Source organism: Prunus mume, linkage group LG8 (genome assembly GCF_029339155.1).
Source record: "Prunus mume cultivar Tortuosa linkage group LG8, ASM2933915v1, whole genome shotgun sequence".
Classification (NCBI taxonomy): domain Eukaryota; kingdom Viridiplantae; phylum Streptophyta; class Magnoliopsida; order Rosales; family Rosaceae; genus Prunus; species Prunus mume.
The window spans coordinates 15,303,501-15,321,920 of NC_142705.1; the positions used below are offsets into that span (position 1 = coordinate 15,303,501).

An 18,420-nucleotide genomic window follows, 5' to 3' on the forward strand; every position below is an offset into this window, starting at 1 on the left:
TCTCTAATTCCAAGGTTTAAAAAGATGTTTCAATCACGCAAGACAGCTAAAACTTTGACTTGGCATGCTAATAGAAAATCAATTGACGGTCATATGTCTCATCCAGCAGATTCCCCGTCTTGGAAACTTGTTGATGATAAATGGCCCGAGTTTGGTAAAGAGCCAAGAAACTTGAGATTGGCTCTCTCATCTGATGGATTCAATCCCCGCAGTTCTTTAAGTAGCAGATACAGTTGTTGGCCAGTTATCTTAATTACATATAATCTTCCACCATGGCTATGCATGAAACAAAAGTTCATAATGTTGACCTTATTGATTTTCAATCCTAAACAGCCCGAAAATGATATAGACGTCTACTTAGAGTCTTTGATTGATGATTTAAAATCTCTATGGGATGGAATTACAGGAGTGTATGATGCACATGTAGGAGAATACTTTACACTCATAAGTGTATTACTGTGGACAATTAATGATTTTCCTGCCTATACGAATTTATTTGGTTATGTCGATTAAAAGATATAAAGCTTGTCCAATATGCAGCGATGATACACCTAGTCATAGGTTGAAATATGGCCACAAAATTTGTTACATTGGACATAGAAAATAGTTACCAATCAATCATCCATATCGGAGACAGCTTGAAACTTTTAATGGGAAACCTGAATATGGCACATCTCCCAAGCCATTAAATGGTGAAGAAGTTCTGTACATGGTTGAACATATTAATTACATATGGGGCTCGAAAAATGGGGAAGTGTTGGTGAGAATGATGGTGATAGAGTTTGTTGGAAGAAGAAATCAAAATTCTTTGATCTCGAGTATTGTAAATACCTTCCTGTGAGGCATGTCCTAGATGTTATACATATTGAGAAGAATGTTTGCGTATGATTGGTACATTGTCGGAGTTCCTTGGAAAAAATAAAGATGGGATTGTTGCTCAGTTATATTTATTAAACATGGGGGTTAAAACTGATTTGTAACCCGAGTATGGAGAAAAACGTACTCGCTTGCCTCTAAGGCCTTGGAATTTGTCAAGAGCTGAGAAAAGAGTGGTTTGCAATTCTTTCTATGGTATGAAGGTCCCTGAAGGTTATTCTTCAAATATAAAAAATCTTGTATCTTTAAAAGATTCAAGACTTCTTGGACTTAAATCTCATGATTGTCATACCTTGATGCAACAATTGCTCCCTGTGGCAATTCGTTCTGTTTTGGAGAAGCATGCAAGGTATGCAATAACTCGATTGTGCTTCTTCTTCAATGCTATATGTGCAAAGACGGTAGATGTTTCCAAGCTAGATAAGTTAGAAGAAGATGTAGTAGTTACTTTGTGTTTGCTTAAGAAGTACTTTCCCCCTTCATTCTTTGATATAATGGTTCACCTAGTAGTACATATTGTCAGAAAAGTTCATCTATGTGGCCCAGTATAGTTTAGATGGATGAATCCGTTTGAAAGATATAGAAAGTGCTAAAGAGGAATGTTCAAAACCGTACTCGTTTGGAATGTTGCATTATTGAGCGGTATATAGCTGAAGAAGCTGTAGAGTTTTGCACCGAGCATTTATTTGATGTTAGTACAGTTGGAGTGCTTTCAAGCTAGAAGATGGGAGTTTCGAAGCCATTATCAGGTTGCACAGTAAGCTTAGTTGATCGAGACTTGTTGAACCAGAAACATCTATATGTCTTGGAGAATACGGAGGAAGTCCTACATTATATCGAGTACGTATGAGTTTTATTTTTCATATGGAGTCATTTTAAATATTATTATTCTTTATGTTTATCTTATATACAAGGGACCGTAATGCTTGATTTTTTTGTGTCAATGTAGGGAACATATGATACACATCAAGACCACTTATCCAAAATTTAGAAAGAGAACAAAGTGGCTACAAAATAAGCACAAAAGCACTTTCATTCAATGGCTACACGTTAAGGTATATATATGTTATTGAATGACATATTCAACTTTTAATTTTCTTCCTTTCTATATGTTAGATTGAATTAAGATATATATGATTAATTTGCAGGTTCAAAGTGAACTTAATGGGGAAGAGCATAATGGCGTATCAGAAAATTTGAGGTGGCAAGCAGCTGGTCCAACCAAGGCACAAGATGATGTGCGAATTGTCCAAAATAGTGGAGTTTATTTACTTGCACATACTATGCAAGTTGCTAGTGCCAAGGATAAAAACCCTATTGTCTCTAATATGGGTTTTTATGGTGTTATTCAAGAAATTTGGGACCTTGACTACCAAAAGTTTAGAATCCCAGTTTTGAAGTGTGATTGGATAGATAACACTTCGGGCCTTTGTAGTCGACAAACTTGGATTTACCCTTGTAGATCTGAGTAAAATTGGACATAGGAATGACCAATTTGTTATGGCTTCTCAAGTCAAACAAGTATTTTATGTTGACGACCTAATGCATCGTGGTTGGTCAGTAGTGTTATCAATGCCTAATAGAGAATATAATCATGTTATTGGTGATGATGTGCTATGTGATATTAGAATTCAGTGTGAGCCATTTACTAAAGGTATACCAAATGTTGACATATTTGATGACCTAGTGGGTGAGTTCAGGAATGAAAATATTAGAGATGGTTGTGAAGATAAATGGATTGATTGATTGTTGTAATGTATGGCATTAGTTATTCATTGTATGACATTAATTAATAACTCTGTACATCATTTTAATTCGGATCACATTTTCACTATGCAGGCTTTGGGTACGACAAATGAAAAATTATAAAAATTGGGTTAAAAGGTATAAAGTATGACGGTCTAGTAAAAAAAATTCGAAAAACAAACATCTAAAATAAAACCAACGTCGGGTTTTAAAAATGCAAAAGACCGTAAACCTAAAAAAGGGCCATTTGAAACTAAAATCACTTCGGTTTGTTAAACACTACTTCCACGCTTAAAAGAAACCATCGTCTAAAGCTGGAAATAGAGGCATTCATTCCATTAACTGCCGTGACAAATGTTCTGCACGTCGGCTAGTCTAAAACAACTGACATCTCAGAGAATACACACGTCAAGGAAGGTTAAACAAGTGACTTTTAAAAGGACAACCAAGTCATCATATATTCAAAACCGACGTGGTAAGTAATTACAACGTCACGCAGTTGGATCTCATGACGTAGTGAAAAAATTAACCACGTCCTTTATTTTAACCCAACCGACGTTGAATATTTAATCCGCGTTGGTTCTTTTCCTATCCACACCTCCAATACTATTTATAACGTCAGTCTTTGACAACAACTGTCATGGGTACGATTTGTTACATCGGTATTAAGTAATATTGTGTCATTTTAAATCTATTAGACATCGGTGATTCAGAAAAAGCAACATCTAACTCTGAAAGGGCTTCTTTGTATAATTTAAACTACGATTCTCGCAAGAAACAGACGTGTAGAATAATGTTAAAACGTCATTGTTCTCCTACTCTGCGATGTGGATTATCACATAAGCGACGGTTCGCCATATACGGGACATGGTCTTTTATTTTTTAGACTGTCGGTGTCTTTGTTTGTTTAATGTAGTATAAGTTAACCATGACAAGGTTATCCAAGTTTTTTTCTTTCAATTAAGGACGTGGATAATTATGTACATCGGTTCTTCTTTTGATCTTGACATGTAACAGTCTTTAGACGTCTCAGTTTTCATACAACCGTCTTCTAATGTTGTCGAAAATTTCATTTTAGGCTAAATATATAGTAATTACACATTAGTTTGTAATAGTTTTGGACGTTGAATGTATTAACTGTTAATCTATGGTTTTTACTATTGATAACTTTGTAATAGGATGTGTAATGTAATTTATCAAGCTCAAGTCTAGATTAGGGAAAACTTTTATTGGTGCCCTTCTCTAATCTTTGCTCTATGGTTCAAGCAAGTTGACAAAGGTATTTTGAGATGATGACTAGTCATCCGTCATATGACTAGTCAGGCTCGTGGAATTTTTGGGAAAGATCGTTTTGCTTTCTTTCTCTTCTTCCTCTCATATATTTTCATCTATGAGTTGCTTTTGAAAACCCGAATCTGCATCTAGCTATTCAAATCATCTCTCATTTATATCTAGGTCGATTCTGATTTCTTCAAGAGTATGGTTTCTTGAAGAAATTGGTCGAAATATGGAACTTCATTTTGGGCTATTGCTCATATTCCTAAATAGACCTAGGTGAAATATATAGAACAAAATCTGTTTTGCATATCTGTAATTTTTCTGTTTGTGTTCTTGGTGGTTGACTAATTATGCCTAGATTGATACTGAGTCGTCACTAGTAATCTTTGCTACATTGTGGCATATCTGTGTGTTCTCTTGATATTGTGACTTTGGTCATATGTGTACGTTGAAGATTGCTGTGTTGTTTTGTCTTGTTTGTGTAATTAAATTAACCGACGATGTCGGTTGATAGCCGTCATTGTTTTATGTACAAAAGATGGTGGTCAATTTCACGACGGTTTGAAAACCTTCTAGACGACGGTGGTTTCCCATCATCTATTTCGATTTTTATAGTAGTGAGAATTCATTGTTGGTGCATGTTGTAATTAACAGAGTCAATATCTTCTTGTACTGTTAATTTATTCGAGACTAATTATCAAAGGTGTGTTAGTTGGATTGACCCAAGACTTTGGTGTGCTCCCAAGTATTGTGTGAAAACACTCCAAGACCTTGTCGTTGATGGACTATACGATGGAACATACACAAATCACTTTAGAATAAAACACACACACTGAAGAGAGAAAGCAAACACACACAAGAACGCAAAGATTTATTGAGGTTCGATCTCCTGCCTACGTGCTCTTGGTGAGCCACCCGAGAAATTCACTGATATGTAAGAACAACTTTGGTTACAATCAAGAACCCCCTTAGCTCTCACAAGAACCTAGCTCTTTTTTCTCTCACTTTTGCTCAAACCTTGATGCACTTGAAAAAACACCCTAGAATTCCCCTTTGAATTCTCTTATGTTTCTCTCTTGAAAACTCTCTCTTGAATTTTCCTATTTTATTTAACCTAGCCCTAAAAGTCCTATTTATAATACATAGGACTTTTGATACAAGGAATAGGAAACTAAAACCTATTAAATTAGGCTAGAAAACCCCAAAATAGTAGGAAAAACTATCCTAAAACGCCAAGGATTCATAACATCTCTTGAGCACTTGCACTTCCGCTTTTGCTCGAGTGCCTGGGCCTGGGTGAAAAATCATCTATCTACTGCTTGAGAACTAAAACCCAGAGCACTGTTCTGAAACTCCTTTTTCTACCGTTTCATTTTCGTCTTTTTGCATCTATGGTGAGCCAACTTCAACAATCTCTACCTTGGCGAACCATTAATCACCTATGAACCATTGTTGACCCCTAGAACATATTCAACGTCTTGGAAACCGTTCTAGTAATTCCTAAGAGCTCCACCATGTCAAGAAGCCTCCTACCTCAACGCACCTTAAGTGAGAAGGTGCTCCACTCAATGTTAAACTTGGGCCATCCAGATATGTTGTGTAGAAAAGAGATCCCGCATGCCGAACTCCTTGCTCCTCGCGCTTCTTGGAACCTTGAATTTTTAATATGCCTTGATACGCAAACCACATACTCAGATCAGAAGAACTAAATAAATCACTCAAATGCCTTATACTTCTATATTCCAAAAGTATATTTCAAGTCGGTCCTAAATTTTTAGGGTCCATGGCTAATGTAAAATTAGGCCCTTATATATATATAATTTTTTCTTTTTCACTAAAGTGCTAGACTCAGTCTCATTTTAAAATCAAGATTTAACTTATTCGAATTAACTGAAAATTTAACATTCAAGACAAATAAATTATATGAATTCAAACTTCAATATATAAAAGTCTAAAATAAAAGGCTACGTTTGATACATTCAAATTTAATGCATAAACAAGATAAATAATTGTGACAATTCAATCATTTATTTTTCTTTTTTGACTTCCAAATTGTTGTTTTTCCAGGAATTATTGCTACTTGAAATTAGAAACAGTAGAAGAAAATCCAATGAAATTTTAATACTTCAAATAATAAACGAAGAACAACATAAATGGATAGTGTTTGGATATTCCTCCTCATAGACAAATTACAAGTTTTATATATAGGCAAAAAAAATAAAAACTCATTAAAATTACAAAAATCTTACAAACTATAATTTGTTTGTAAGGAGAAATAACTCCTTAAATGTAAAGAGTCAAGTATTTTTTACTTTTAATTGAATGCAAACTAAGAACTGTTCTTTTTGGTCAGTTTAGCATCTATCAATGTATTTTTCTGAGTAGCATCCACTGAGCATGCATGATGAACGACGTGCACTTGTCTCCTAGTCGGCAATCAAGTCAAGCCGCCCAGGTCCAAGTCCAATTCGACAAGTAGTTATTTCATGACCACGACACTGCTCACACGTCTTAGTGATGCGTGCTGCCTTTTCTACTAAATGATTGATCAAAATATTTACAGCTTCCTATATGAGGTCTTAATTATTTGTAGGAGGATGGTTTTTATGAACTTTCTGTATAAATCTTGTAAGGAGTTTGTAATTTGAGCAGTTGAGAGCAGTTATCCTTATACTTGAGATTACATGTTCAGATTCTCAATATACTAATATCAATTATTTTAAAAAAAAAAAAAATTATACATAACTCAGATGACACATTTTATTGGTCATCTTGCATAAGTATGCAACCTTCTCATTGGACTTTTCTTCCTCAAAGACAAGTGGTGTAGACAGCGGTGGACCCATAAATTTTACAAGAAAAGGGCAATATTTCAAAGGCTAAAAGCACCATATTAACAAATTCACCATGTTAATTATATACAAACTAAGAAGCTTTAATCAAACCACAGCAATCTTTATTAATTAATTAAAAACTAAAAATATATACAAATAAATAAATTGAAAAAATCTATACAAAATAACCAAAACAAAAACTCAATCAATTAACCAAAACCCAACAGTCCATCTTATTAATTAAAGCATAAAGAGAAATTACTTTAAAATTTGAGAGATAAATTAAGAGGTTTTCTATTTAAACCCCACACTTCTCTTAGTTCACCCCATGTTCTAAGTTCACCCCAACTTTTAATTTAAATTTTCACAATTTCTAAGTAAACCCCACTATCTTCCCAAACTACCCTTAAATACACCCCAAACTGAAAAAATAAGAAATAAAAGAGATTTTCTATTTAAACCCCTTCAAGTTTCAAACTGATATAAATTGTTGTTGCTTCCTATTATTCCTTGAGTTTTGCAGTGCATTGATTCCAACCTCTAAAGTGGTTGTCAATGAACAAGTAGAAAAGGAAGAGGAAAAGGGGGTCGAAGAGTGGTCGTCAATCAACAGTCATCAGGAAGATTGAAAATTCAAGAGTTGGTGCTAGTTCTTCCAAGACATCAAAAGACAGCATGACTCCTCTAAGAACTCCAACTACGGTGTGCCTCCCAATTTCTTTGAATTAAAAGCATCTCCAAAGATTTGCAGTTTTTCCAAATATAAAGAGTTTATCTTTGGAACTGCAGGTATCTAAGAATGAGGTGCACAAGCGTTGTACAAAAATTCAAGTTACCCCATACTTTCTAGAGAAAGAGAACAGTTTTACCAAAACATCAGGTATAAATTTAAATCAAAAATCAAAAATCAAAACAATCAAGCAATCAATAGCCAAGAGTACCCAAAAAAAAAAAGCAATCAACGAAGGGAAGAGAATAAGATCATTATAGCGAAACAATCAACAAGTCTTTCCATCAACTTCCGCGCAGATTTCAAAGAGGTAGGCTCGTCAATGTTCTACGTCTTTAAAAGAGAAAATTAATCTGGCATAGGATGTAGAAGAGTTTGTATTTTTTTAAACTTAATTTGAAGAGTTGTGGGGTGTGTGGGGTGTGTGTATAGATATATTAGGGTTAAGTATTAAGTTGGATAACTTTTTTTGTCTTTTTACACAATAATAAAATTTACAGCTTAATGATTTAAGTATTTGAACTAAGAGAAGTGTGGGGTTTAAATAGAAAAAATCTAAATTAATTTTCCAAACAAACCGTGGAGGGTTGGTCCATTGGTGGATGACTTATCTCTTGTGGTTTAGGAGCTGCCATGGCTTATGCCCACTTCACAATGCTTCTTTTGCCTCTAAAAACAAATGGGTTTCTACCAAATGAATCAAAGAATACAAGATGGAGAGAGATCCTTTCAAGAGTTTTGTTGCTTAATGAATGTAATGGAAGTTGCTTGTACCAATTGAGAGAGTGAGAGATAGTCAATGATAATGAAAAAAGCACAAAGAGAAAAGCTAATGGATGATGGAGGCAAAGGAGGATTGGGAAAAAAGGAATGCGGTTGGGGAGTTGGCCGGTGTGGGTAGTGGTGATTCAGGTGTGGAAGGATAGGGTTAAGAGTTGGGGAGGGTTTATTTGGGGTGTCCAATTTCGATTGAAACTCATTTGAGGAAGGGGTGTCAACCTTTGTGTAGCTGTTGGCCCTTTCTTTTCATTTTATAATAATTATTATTATTATTTGGTTTCACTTGGAACAAAACTATGCATTTTTAACATATCACTTTAAAACACCAAAAAAAAAAAAAAAAAAAAAAAACCAAGCAGCCCTGCTCGCTGCAGCTTGAGCAAAGGAGCTTTTACTTGGAGCTTACAAAAAGAAATAAGTTTCTCTAAGAGACGTGTGTCTTAGTTTCTCCAACTGGTCAGTTTCCTCAAATTTGTGCCTATTGCTATTCAAAGCATAATGATGCAAAGGTATCTCTTGAACTTATACTAATTCATAGATACGTTGTTTTATCATGGGTAGATTGAGTTTTATATAAATCAAGCACCATTCATCAACCTGGACATCTCCAAAGGATGGATAGAGTTCTTTTCATGAAAAATAGAGTATTCCCCAATACTCTATTTTATCTCTTTGTTAAATACTTCTGATGTTTGTCTTGAGAGTACAAATATATAATTGGTTTGCCAGATTCTTAAATTGAAGTGCTTCAATTTAGGATTATCGATTGTTGAATCTTGGAAGATGGCGCTTATAGAACTGCGAGCACAAGGGCAGGGGTGAAATCTGTCTTTAGGACATTGCAATTCTTGCAAGCCTCAATCACTAAAGTTGTCAGTATTTCTACTTGTATTTGTTGATTTACATTAAGTCTGTCTGTTGAGAATTATTATTATCTTCAAATTCATATTTCCTATTAAGCAAGAATCACAAACAGAGGAGGAGCCATAATGTGACATCGTTAAAACTTGCTTTAAAAAAACTCTAAAGAAGCCTAACACAAACGGTTGCCCTCTTGTTTTGATATTTCAATACTAATAAGCCTAACAAATCCAAGAAATTATAATTATAGAATGCCCAACATGCATATGCTTTTGCCCTCTAGCCAGGAGAGAAAAAGAAACGCCTAGCCTTTCGATCAATGCATCTTTTCATGCGTGACTTGCGGTTCTCAGCAATTAAGTCAAGCCGCCCAGGTTCAAGTCCAGAAGTATCACTTACTTCATGACCACCAATTTGGCTATGATTGCTGTCATTTAGCGAATGGTTAGAACACTCTTTCGGCTTTCTAGATGGATTCATTTGGGGTCTCATGTTACTCATGAATACTTACAAAATTAATTGATTATTTATTGCGATGTATTTTATTCTTCACAGCAGCAATATATAACACTGTATCATTGAAACATAGAAGATGTAATTCCGTTTTCTCGCCTGAGACGTTTTCCCTTCTACTTTCTATGTGTATCCATCCTTATGGGTACAGAAAGTAGTATTAAGAGTTAAGCTTGAGGTATATATTGTCCCTCAACTCAAAGATTTGAAGGAACTAGGTTTTTATTTATTATTTTTTTTTTTCAGTACAAGCATTTGGGGGAGGGGGATTTATATCAAAATATTCATTGGGTGCCTTCAAATATTCATTGTTTGTTCGTAGTACACGATGAGCACCATAGAGACACCCTCAAAGAGCATGGCTTGGCTCCTTCAAATGCTTGATACATAGCCAGACTAATTATCGGCCCATTATCAATTACATGTCGATAGTCCCTATATGTATGTAAATGTCACCACAACAGGGACCTGAAGGGCAGAAAGTAATGACGTAGTTATGTCCACTATTGCATGCAAATGTACCTCTTTTGTCATCATAAACATAGCTGTAAGCGTCGGGGCATTGTTCACGGAATATCTCGGAGTATTTTGTCGGTGGGCATTTCTCTGGAGTGCCATGAGGCGGAGTGCAACAGTACTGTGACTGATTGAATGCAAAACATGCGCTCAAGCAGGCAACCACGCTCCCATCGGACCCTTTCTTTTGCAGCTCACTCGGACAAACTGCGTTCACGTCCACCGGGCAACTACCCGTCTTGCAAGTGCCGGTACCGCCTTGTGGAGTCACAGACATGGGCAAGTTGAAGCCATCAACAAGACTAACGTCGTAGAAATCTTGTCCTCCGCCGGCTGGAATACTGAATTCCGCTAAAGTTGCCGGCGGAATGGCACCGTTACCATTGCACTTGACCTGACCAGAGGCACAGTCTGCGGTGGCGCAGACGAACTTTCCAGAGGCGTCCGTGGAGCATCCAGTTCGGGCCCAGAAACGGCCGGTCCATGGCACCGGAGTGTCTAGCTGGAAGCTAGCTTGGGATGCTAACTCGAACCCTGTGGTTGATAGTAGAGGTATTCCCAAATAGCCGGTTAGGGTTGCTGGCCAGACCGTGTAGGGGCAATTGTTTTTGAAAGAAATTGTCGCTGCATGTGCACCTGCCATGCAAAGTAAACCACACTTAATTTGATGCAGTAATCACAAACCACACTTATTGTGACCAAATATTAAATTAAAATTAAATAAAATAAGAAGCTTCGACTTTAAGAAAAGATCAATGAGTATTTCTATCGTTTGGCCAAAATGAAAAACTTGAAGAAAATAAGAAGCTTGTTTACCTCCGAAGGAAAGGATGGTTAAGCTGAGGCTGAGGACTACTACTAGGGTCTTCATCATCGGAATGTCTCAGTTTGCTTTGCCTCGAATTTGATGAGCTTGGGATTTAGTTATATAGGCTTTCATCGGAAACCGTGGAAGGACTTTTGCCAACTAGGTGGAAAGCAGAAAAAGGGAAGAAAATTAAAGGAAATAAACTTGTTGATGCTCAAAATGGTCAAGTGAGCCCAACTTAGTGATGAGGTATGATGGATGGGGGATAAAGGTGAAAACCTTAAGCATGTATGTAAAGACTTGGGCAAGCGATAAATGTAAAGAAGACAAGATATACGTGGCTTACGTCCACGGAGAAGTATGTTCTCATTATAATAGTATATGATTACATTTATACATGAGGTTGGACCCGAATATAAAGATGACAAGTGAGATGCCCAGGCTAGGGATCTAGGAGAGAGTCCCCAGCCCTAGGGTCTAGCTCTGAGACCCGGATCCTCTTCCAAGTGGAGAGAAGAAGTCCCTCTTCTAAGTGGAGAGAAGCTTATTTATAGGGAGATGAAAGTGGGAGGTTTGTGTAGAATGTAGGACTTTGTGCAAGTCGTTGTGGTGGTGACACGTGTCATGATGTTGATGCTCTTGGTGCTAGTTGCTTTGATGCTGGATATGCTCGGTTGATTATGGTGTAAACAAAACTAATTTAGAAGAGGGAAGCAGATGCAATAAGTAGATGAAGCCATAACTGGTCAAGGTCTTCTTCCACCTTGTTAATTTACTTGGAGTCTTCTTCCACCTTTCTCTAGTTGAGATTAATTCCATAATTTGGAGCTTCTAGCACGCACATTAATTGAACATGTTTTGGTCAAGATCTTTGTAAGCTTCACATTACAAAGAAGTTAACGTCTTTTATACGGTATTTGGAGCTTCTAGCACGCACATTAATAGTGCAATTTTTCCCTTTTCCCCTTTCAACTAAAATAATGATTATTGAAGTGAAATTTTCCTGTCCTTTCCAATATCATGTCAACAATAGTATTATTTGAAGTCTTTATATCAGTTCAATTTACGTTTGAATAGACAATTCAAAATTGAAGTCTAATTTCCTGTCCTTTTCAATATCATGTGAACGATAGTATTATTTCAAGGTTGTCCTCTTGTTTATATTTATTTATGTATTTTAATTTATCAAAAGCGTAGAACTTGTTAGTATTGATTTTGTAATTGGCATTCTCTAGATACCAAATAGACTAAGTATAGATGATAAATTAGTTGTGATGGTGACTGTCTAAATTTCAAGATATGCTCTGAAGGCTCATGTGTCAACCGACGATCACTGAGGTAAATTCTTCATTCAATCATGCATCTTGATTGTGATATTTAAAGCATTATTTCAAACTCACAATCTAATTAACATTATGATTAAGAAGACTTCTTATTTTAAGAAAGATTGATTTATTTTATAAATTGGTTTCCAGTTTTGAACTCCAGCACACCACAGAGACGATGAGAAACCTCGACGACCAAACTAGAGCCAACTCCACAGAGAATGTTGTGACGGCAGACCAAAGCCTTATTTCCTAACCAAACACGGAAGGGACTATGCAACTACTATATGAGTTGAACTTGAAACCTCTTAGAACCAGCTATAAAAGATTTGGTTTTATTTTAATCTGAATTTTTTACAATATTAAACTAGCCTCTAAGCAAAATTCCTGGAACACTTCAATGGATATTGAATATGGATGACTGACCAACATTTTGTTAATATTATATATTAAATACATAAATTTACTTTTCCTTTCCAAGAGAAACATCACGATTTTCTTCATCTGTCTCCGCGTGGTCTCTCTCTCTCTCTCTAAGCTCCACATCCAAGATTAACAAGATTTGATACATCCTTTTTATCGTTTCCAAATTTCTTGACTTCATACTCTCCCATGTGATTTCTCTCTCATCTATTATAATGTTGTATGCTGAGTAAACTCAAGAATTGTTTTCTGCTAGTTATTTACTGTCCTCCACAGGGGCGGAACCACAACCAGTAACTTTTGAACAAAAACTATTGATAAACCACAAGAAGTTGCTGCGTTTTTATTTTTTCCTTTGCAAAATCTGCTGCCTTTGGTTTTGTTTTTTCTCAAACTGCCATCTTCTTTTCTTTATCTGCCTTTTTTTTTTTTTTTGGTGAAATTATCTACTGCCTCTGGCAAAAGGCTTTTGAAGAAGAAAAAAACTTATATAGCCTACCATCAACTACAACATTAGGGAAATATTATCTCAAGTTTATTTGTATTCGTTTCAAGAACAGAACTCAGACCAAAAAAAATAATAGAACAGTGCGTTAATCTAAATATATTGTTCTTGTCTTTACAACTAATATATACGTAAAACTTAATTATTTATATTTTTGCACTTTAAAATATGCCAAAAATTTGCATTTCAGAAGCTTATTCGGATATTTTAATGGATTCAAACTGCAAGGGTAAGATTTAAAATTCTTGGTTCTGCCCTTGGTTCTTCACATCTGCTCCATCCAGTTGAGTTTCAATTTTTCTTTTTTCAAATATGTAGAGCAAAAATATGGCAGATCACATCATCGGACCCAGCCTACTCGAGTCTTGTATGGATTAGTGAAAAGCTTTTGAAAGCCCTAAAATAGACCTTTTCTTTTAGACTGGATCTTGTAATATTTTAGAGGAGACGAAAAACTAAAGAGGGTTTGTAGGAAGGCGGTGTATTGGAAGCGGGCACTGCTAAAAATAAAGGTTAATGGAAAGTAATTAATTTTTTATTGCTTGTTAAAATACTTCTATAACTATTAGTAATTTAGTTAGTGGTGAACATATCCAAGTTCACAATAAATAATGAAATTCTTTGTCCGAATATTGGAAGTCGATGATTAGTTTAGGATTAGAGTAGCAGCATATTGTACGATCATTTAATAATTTAAGGATAATATATTTTAGATTATGAAGCTAATTAATTTATTAAGAATGGAAGCTGCATACGATATCTCGGGTCTTCCTAAAGTCTCATCCAATCCAATGCATTCAAGCATACATGGATGTGCCTATTTGGGCTTGTATAATTCATCGAATATCTCTAATACAAATGGAATCTATAATTAATTTGACTGGCTTGAAATCACCCATAAAAGAAAAACTTAGTTGCAACGAAGATATTAATATTTTGCAATCTTTCTACCATTGTTGTTATGCTACGTCGAAGTATTATCACGCATGTCATAGTATTATTGGCCAGGGATAGCAAAATAGTATTATCTCCATTTCCAGGGATGGACTCAAGATTTCAAAATAGGGTGGACTAAATTTACCTTACATACAAAGGTATTTAGTAGATAGAAAACTCAAAAATACCATGTTATTTCATTGATAATGAAAAAAAAACACCTATTTAATAAGCAAGAACAATAAAATCATTTACAAATCCTATTTGATAATTCATAATTCATAAACTTAAACTGATAAGCCCCAATTGCAATCCCTAATTTATAATTCTTAAGTTTCAATTGCATATCTTAATTGATACTTCATAAACTCCAAAAAAAAATCCTTAAATTAAAACATCAGCAAATTGAGAGAAGCTTGCCTGACAAATATATGAACTTGGTTCACTTGAATTTGTTGCTCTTTCTTTTTCTCTACGTGCAAGCGTAGGGTGCTTCTTCTTTTCTTTAATTTTTTGTCTACGTGCTCTGTGCGAGTTCTTTTTCTCATTTTTTTTTTCTACGTGTTGTGATGTGTGTGAGTTTTTTTTCTTTTTCTTTTCTTTTTATTGACAACATGTTGTTCAAGGAGGAGACTTAAAGGAGGCTAGGTTGTTTAAATTGAGTGAGGTAGGAAAAAAAAAATTTGGCTGAAAAAAAAAAAAAGTCCACCTGGGCTATAGCCCAAGTTAGCCAAACTTACAGTCCATCCCTGCTCATTTCATGGAAGTCTTTCTCTACCCACAAATCTTTAGCATCTCATTTTTCATTTCATGGGAAACACGTAGGGGCTTCTTAAATTGGTACTTAAATAAAGGGGGTAAATTAAAAGCTACTTTAAAGACTTACCAATTACACAAATTTTAGCTTAACCTGAGATCAATTTGACTAGTCAAAAAAGAGTCATAGACTAGTAACAATCACACACATAGAGTAAACAATCAATACCTGCAAACATAGAAAATCAATAGTGGCAACCTAGGCACTCAGAAAGACACATCAATCTAGGCATTCCCTGTGCTAGCAACAAATAAGGTGAGATGTGTGTGTGAATACATCAAGAACAAGTATATAGCATCATTCAGATGATGACTAGTCAACAGCAAAAACACAAACCCAGATAAACATGAGCAACAACTCATAAAATTGTTCACCCATAAACTCATCATTGGGAAAAACTGGGAATCATCATCCGACCATGCAATCCACTAAGCAAAGAAGATTCTTACAGAGAAATCACAAGCAAGCTCAAGGAAACCTAGATCTATTTAGGGAATGAGCTATACCTCCTCCATACAATCTTTTTTTCCAAATTTAGTAAAGCTTGCAGCTAGTTCTTCATGGCAATGGCAGCTTCCTCCTCAGCTCCTTCATCCCATGGCACTGGCAACTCAACTCCAATCAGAACAGGAACACCAAATTTGGATTCAAAATGAAATGACCAATTTCTTCAAGAGACCATACTCCTTAAGAAATCAATCTAGAATCTGACATAGATCTATATGTGTATGTGTTTGATTTAATTACATGCAGATTTCATTTTCAAAGCAGTTTCAAAATCAATGTGGAAAACTCATTTACGAAAAGATGGAGAAATCAGTTCCAAAGAAAAGAAGAGCAAAGGAGGAGTACCTTACAACCTCTCAAATCACATTTTCTGAAGTGACGACTCAAAAGGAATAAAGGGACCATTTACCCAAAATTCCTAGGTCTGAAATAAACAGATGGCAGCAGAAGAATATCAGAGAATAAGATAAAATTTATTAGGACCAGCTGAAAAACGAAATGAGCTGACAAACTTCATGATGCACAAAAAATGACTAGTCAAACACATTCAAGTTGACTAGTATTTTTTAGTCTTCTTCCATCTTATGAAATTTGGTTCTTTGTAAGCTTCACATTACAAAGAACGTGTTTTATACGGTATTTAATTTATGTATAACTTAAGTTCTTGAATTCACATTCCAAAACTAAACTTTACTACTCTTGAACAATTGTTCCCTTTTTCCCTTTCAACTAAAATAATGATTATTGAGGTGAAATTTTCCTGTCCTTTTGAATATCATGTGAACAATAGTATTATTTGAAGTCTTTATATCAGTTCAATTTACGTTTGAATAGACAATTCGAAATTGAAGTTTAATTTCTGTGTACAACACGGTTGTTCTCTATTTTTTCTTTTTTCTTTTTAAATTTATCAAAAGGGTAGGACTTGATTCAGAAAACGAGCAAAGCAATACATCAACTTCTAGTAAGCAAGAATCACAAATGGCGGAGGAGTCATAATGTGACATCGTTAAAACATTGCCTTAAAAAACTCTAAAGAAGCCTAACACAAACGATTGCCCTCTTGTTTTGATATTTGAATACTAATAAGCCTAACAAATCCAAGAAATTATAATTATAGATTGCCCAACATGCATATGCTTTTGTCCTCTAGCAAGATAGAAAAAGAAACGTCGATCAATGCATCTTTTCTTGCATGACATGCGGTTCTCAGCAATTAAGTCAAGCCGCCCAGGTCCAAGTCCAGAAGTATCACTTCATGACCACCACTTTGGCTATGATTGCTGTCATTTAGCAAATGGTCAAAACACTCGTCGGGTTTCTAGATGGATTCATTTGGGGTCGTATGTTACGCATGAATACTTACAAAATTGTTAAAGAAAATCATGAATACTTCAAAACTCATAAAGAAATATAGTCACAAAACCACTCATATGCACAATACATTATCAAGTTGTATGTATTATTATTGTATGTCTTTATCTCGTCATAATCGGGATACTCGGGAAATCTTTTCTTCTTCATATTATTGTATGTGTGATCATGCCATATTCGTGTTTGCACATAGAGGAAGGTGGTGGAAGAGAGGATGGAGGAATAAAGCAGAACTTAGGAATGAAAAACTTGAATACGAAAACACCTCAAAATTGTTTTCAATTTTTATTTTTCATGTGATGCACCACGTCACACACATTTCTTCTACATTCTCCCCCTTTTTCATCTTTCTTTTATACCATATATTTCCCATTTATCTCTAGAAAAGAAAAAATAGAAGCGAAATAGCTGCAAGCGGGCCTTATAGTTACTCTGCATGCCCTCTTGGATTTTGTCCATTTTTCCCTTATTCATTGTTTTACTTTTTACCAATCAATTTTTTGCTTTGAAAAAAATATTTAAACTGAGGAAAAAAAAAATACTCGTGGGCAGAGCATCAAAACCCCCAAGCACCCAATGAATATTTGTGTAACCCCAATCTGCCAATCTCTTTTACTAAAATAACACTTGTACTAAACACCCACCCTAGCTAGGGTCGGCTGAAAACTTCACCGATGCACCCATTCCATGTACCACTTGCCACCGGATTGGGCGACTTTTCCCCCGCCCCTCCCCAGCATCTGCTCTCTCAACGATGTATTTCCGTTTTTTGGCCTGAGAGTTTTCATTTCTAGTTTCTATGTGTATCGTTATGGGTACAGAAAGTAGTATTAAGAGTTAAGCTCAAGGTGTATATTGTCCCTCAACTCAAAGATTTGAAGGAACTAGTTTTCTTTAGTACAAGCATTTGGGGGAGTGGGGTTTATACAAATATTCATTGGGTGCCTAAAAACTTTGAACCTCAACCCACATAAGTGGAGGTAGAAGAGCTCAACCAATTAAGTCATACCCTGCTGGCAAAGGAAGCAGGTTAAACTGTCGGTAGACAAAATAATTGAGCGACCTAGCTACTATTATATATGCATGACTTGAGAATTAAATGATGTTAATAATGTCAATATAGATGGCGTACGATCCTTGACGGAGGCCTATGTGTGGAAATTTTTGAGACAATTTTGTGTAGGGCACACAAAGCGTTATTGACTTTCTTCACTCCATTCGACTCTTGTCCTCTGTACAATGTCGCGGAAAAGTATAAGGATAACCTGTGAAGAAATTAACGAAATTATTAGTCCATAAAATACAAGTATATCTCTCAAAATAGTTTGTTTGTTCGTAGTGCATGATGAGCACCATAGAGACACCCTTAAAAAGCATGATTTGGCTACTTAAAATTAAGGGATCCTCCTTAAAATGAATGGACTTTGACATTTGTCAAATTCCAGCAACATTTTTAACCCAAAAAAAAAAAGAATATTTAAAAAAATTGACACGTGTCAAAACCACATTTATAGTAAGGAGTTCCTCCTCAATTTTAAGGAGCCATGCTTTTTCCATTAAGATATGGATGTCCATTTTCATGGGCATGGCT

General features: G+C 35.4%; 1 protein-coding gene and 1 pseudogene across 2 annotated transcripts; one reads left to right on the forward strand and one right to left on the reverse strand.

The window, feature by feature from the left end:
• The first annotated feature begins 1,073 nt into the window (after window positions 1–1,073).
• Window positions 1,074–2,622, forward strand: LOC148914820 (uncharacterized; annotated as a pseudogene).
• Window positions 2,623–9,822: 7,200 nt separating this feature from the next.
• On the reverse strand, window positions 9,823–11,821 carry LOC103339265 (glucan endo-1,3-beta-glucosidase-like). 2 transcript variants are annotated; one of them, XM_089042378.1, is made up of 3 exons: window positions 11,706–11,821; window positions 10,951–11,101; window positions 9,823–10,770 (listed from the first exon to the last, which is right to left on the reverse strand). In XM_089042378.1, the coding sequence occupies exons 2-3, from the start codon at window positions 11,006–11,008 to the stop codon at window positions 10,037–10,039; spliced, it is 792 nt and encodes a 263-aa protein (XP_088898504.1). In that variant the 5' UTR covers window positions 11,009–11,101; window positions 11,706–11,821; the 3' UTR covers window positions 9,823–10,036. The 2 variants fall into 2 exon arrangements, with proteins under 2 accessions (XP_088898504.1, XP_008240761.2); XM_008242539.3 differs by lacking the exon at window positions 11,706–11,821 and having other exon boundaries at window positions 10,951–11,282.
• Between the last annotated feature and the right edge of the window lie 6,599 nt (window positions 11,822–18,420).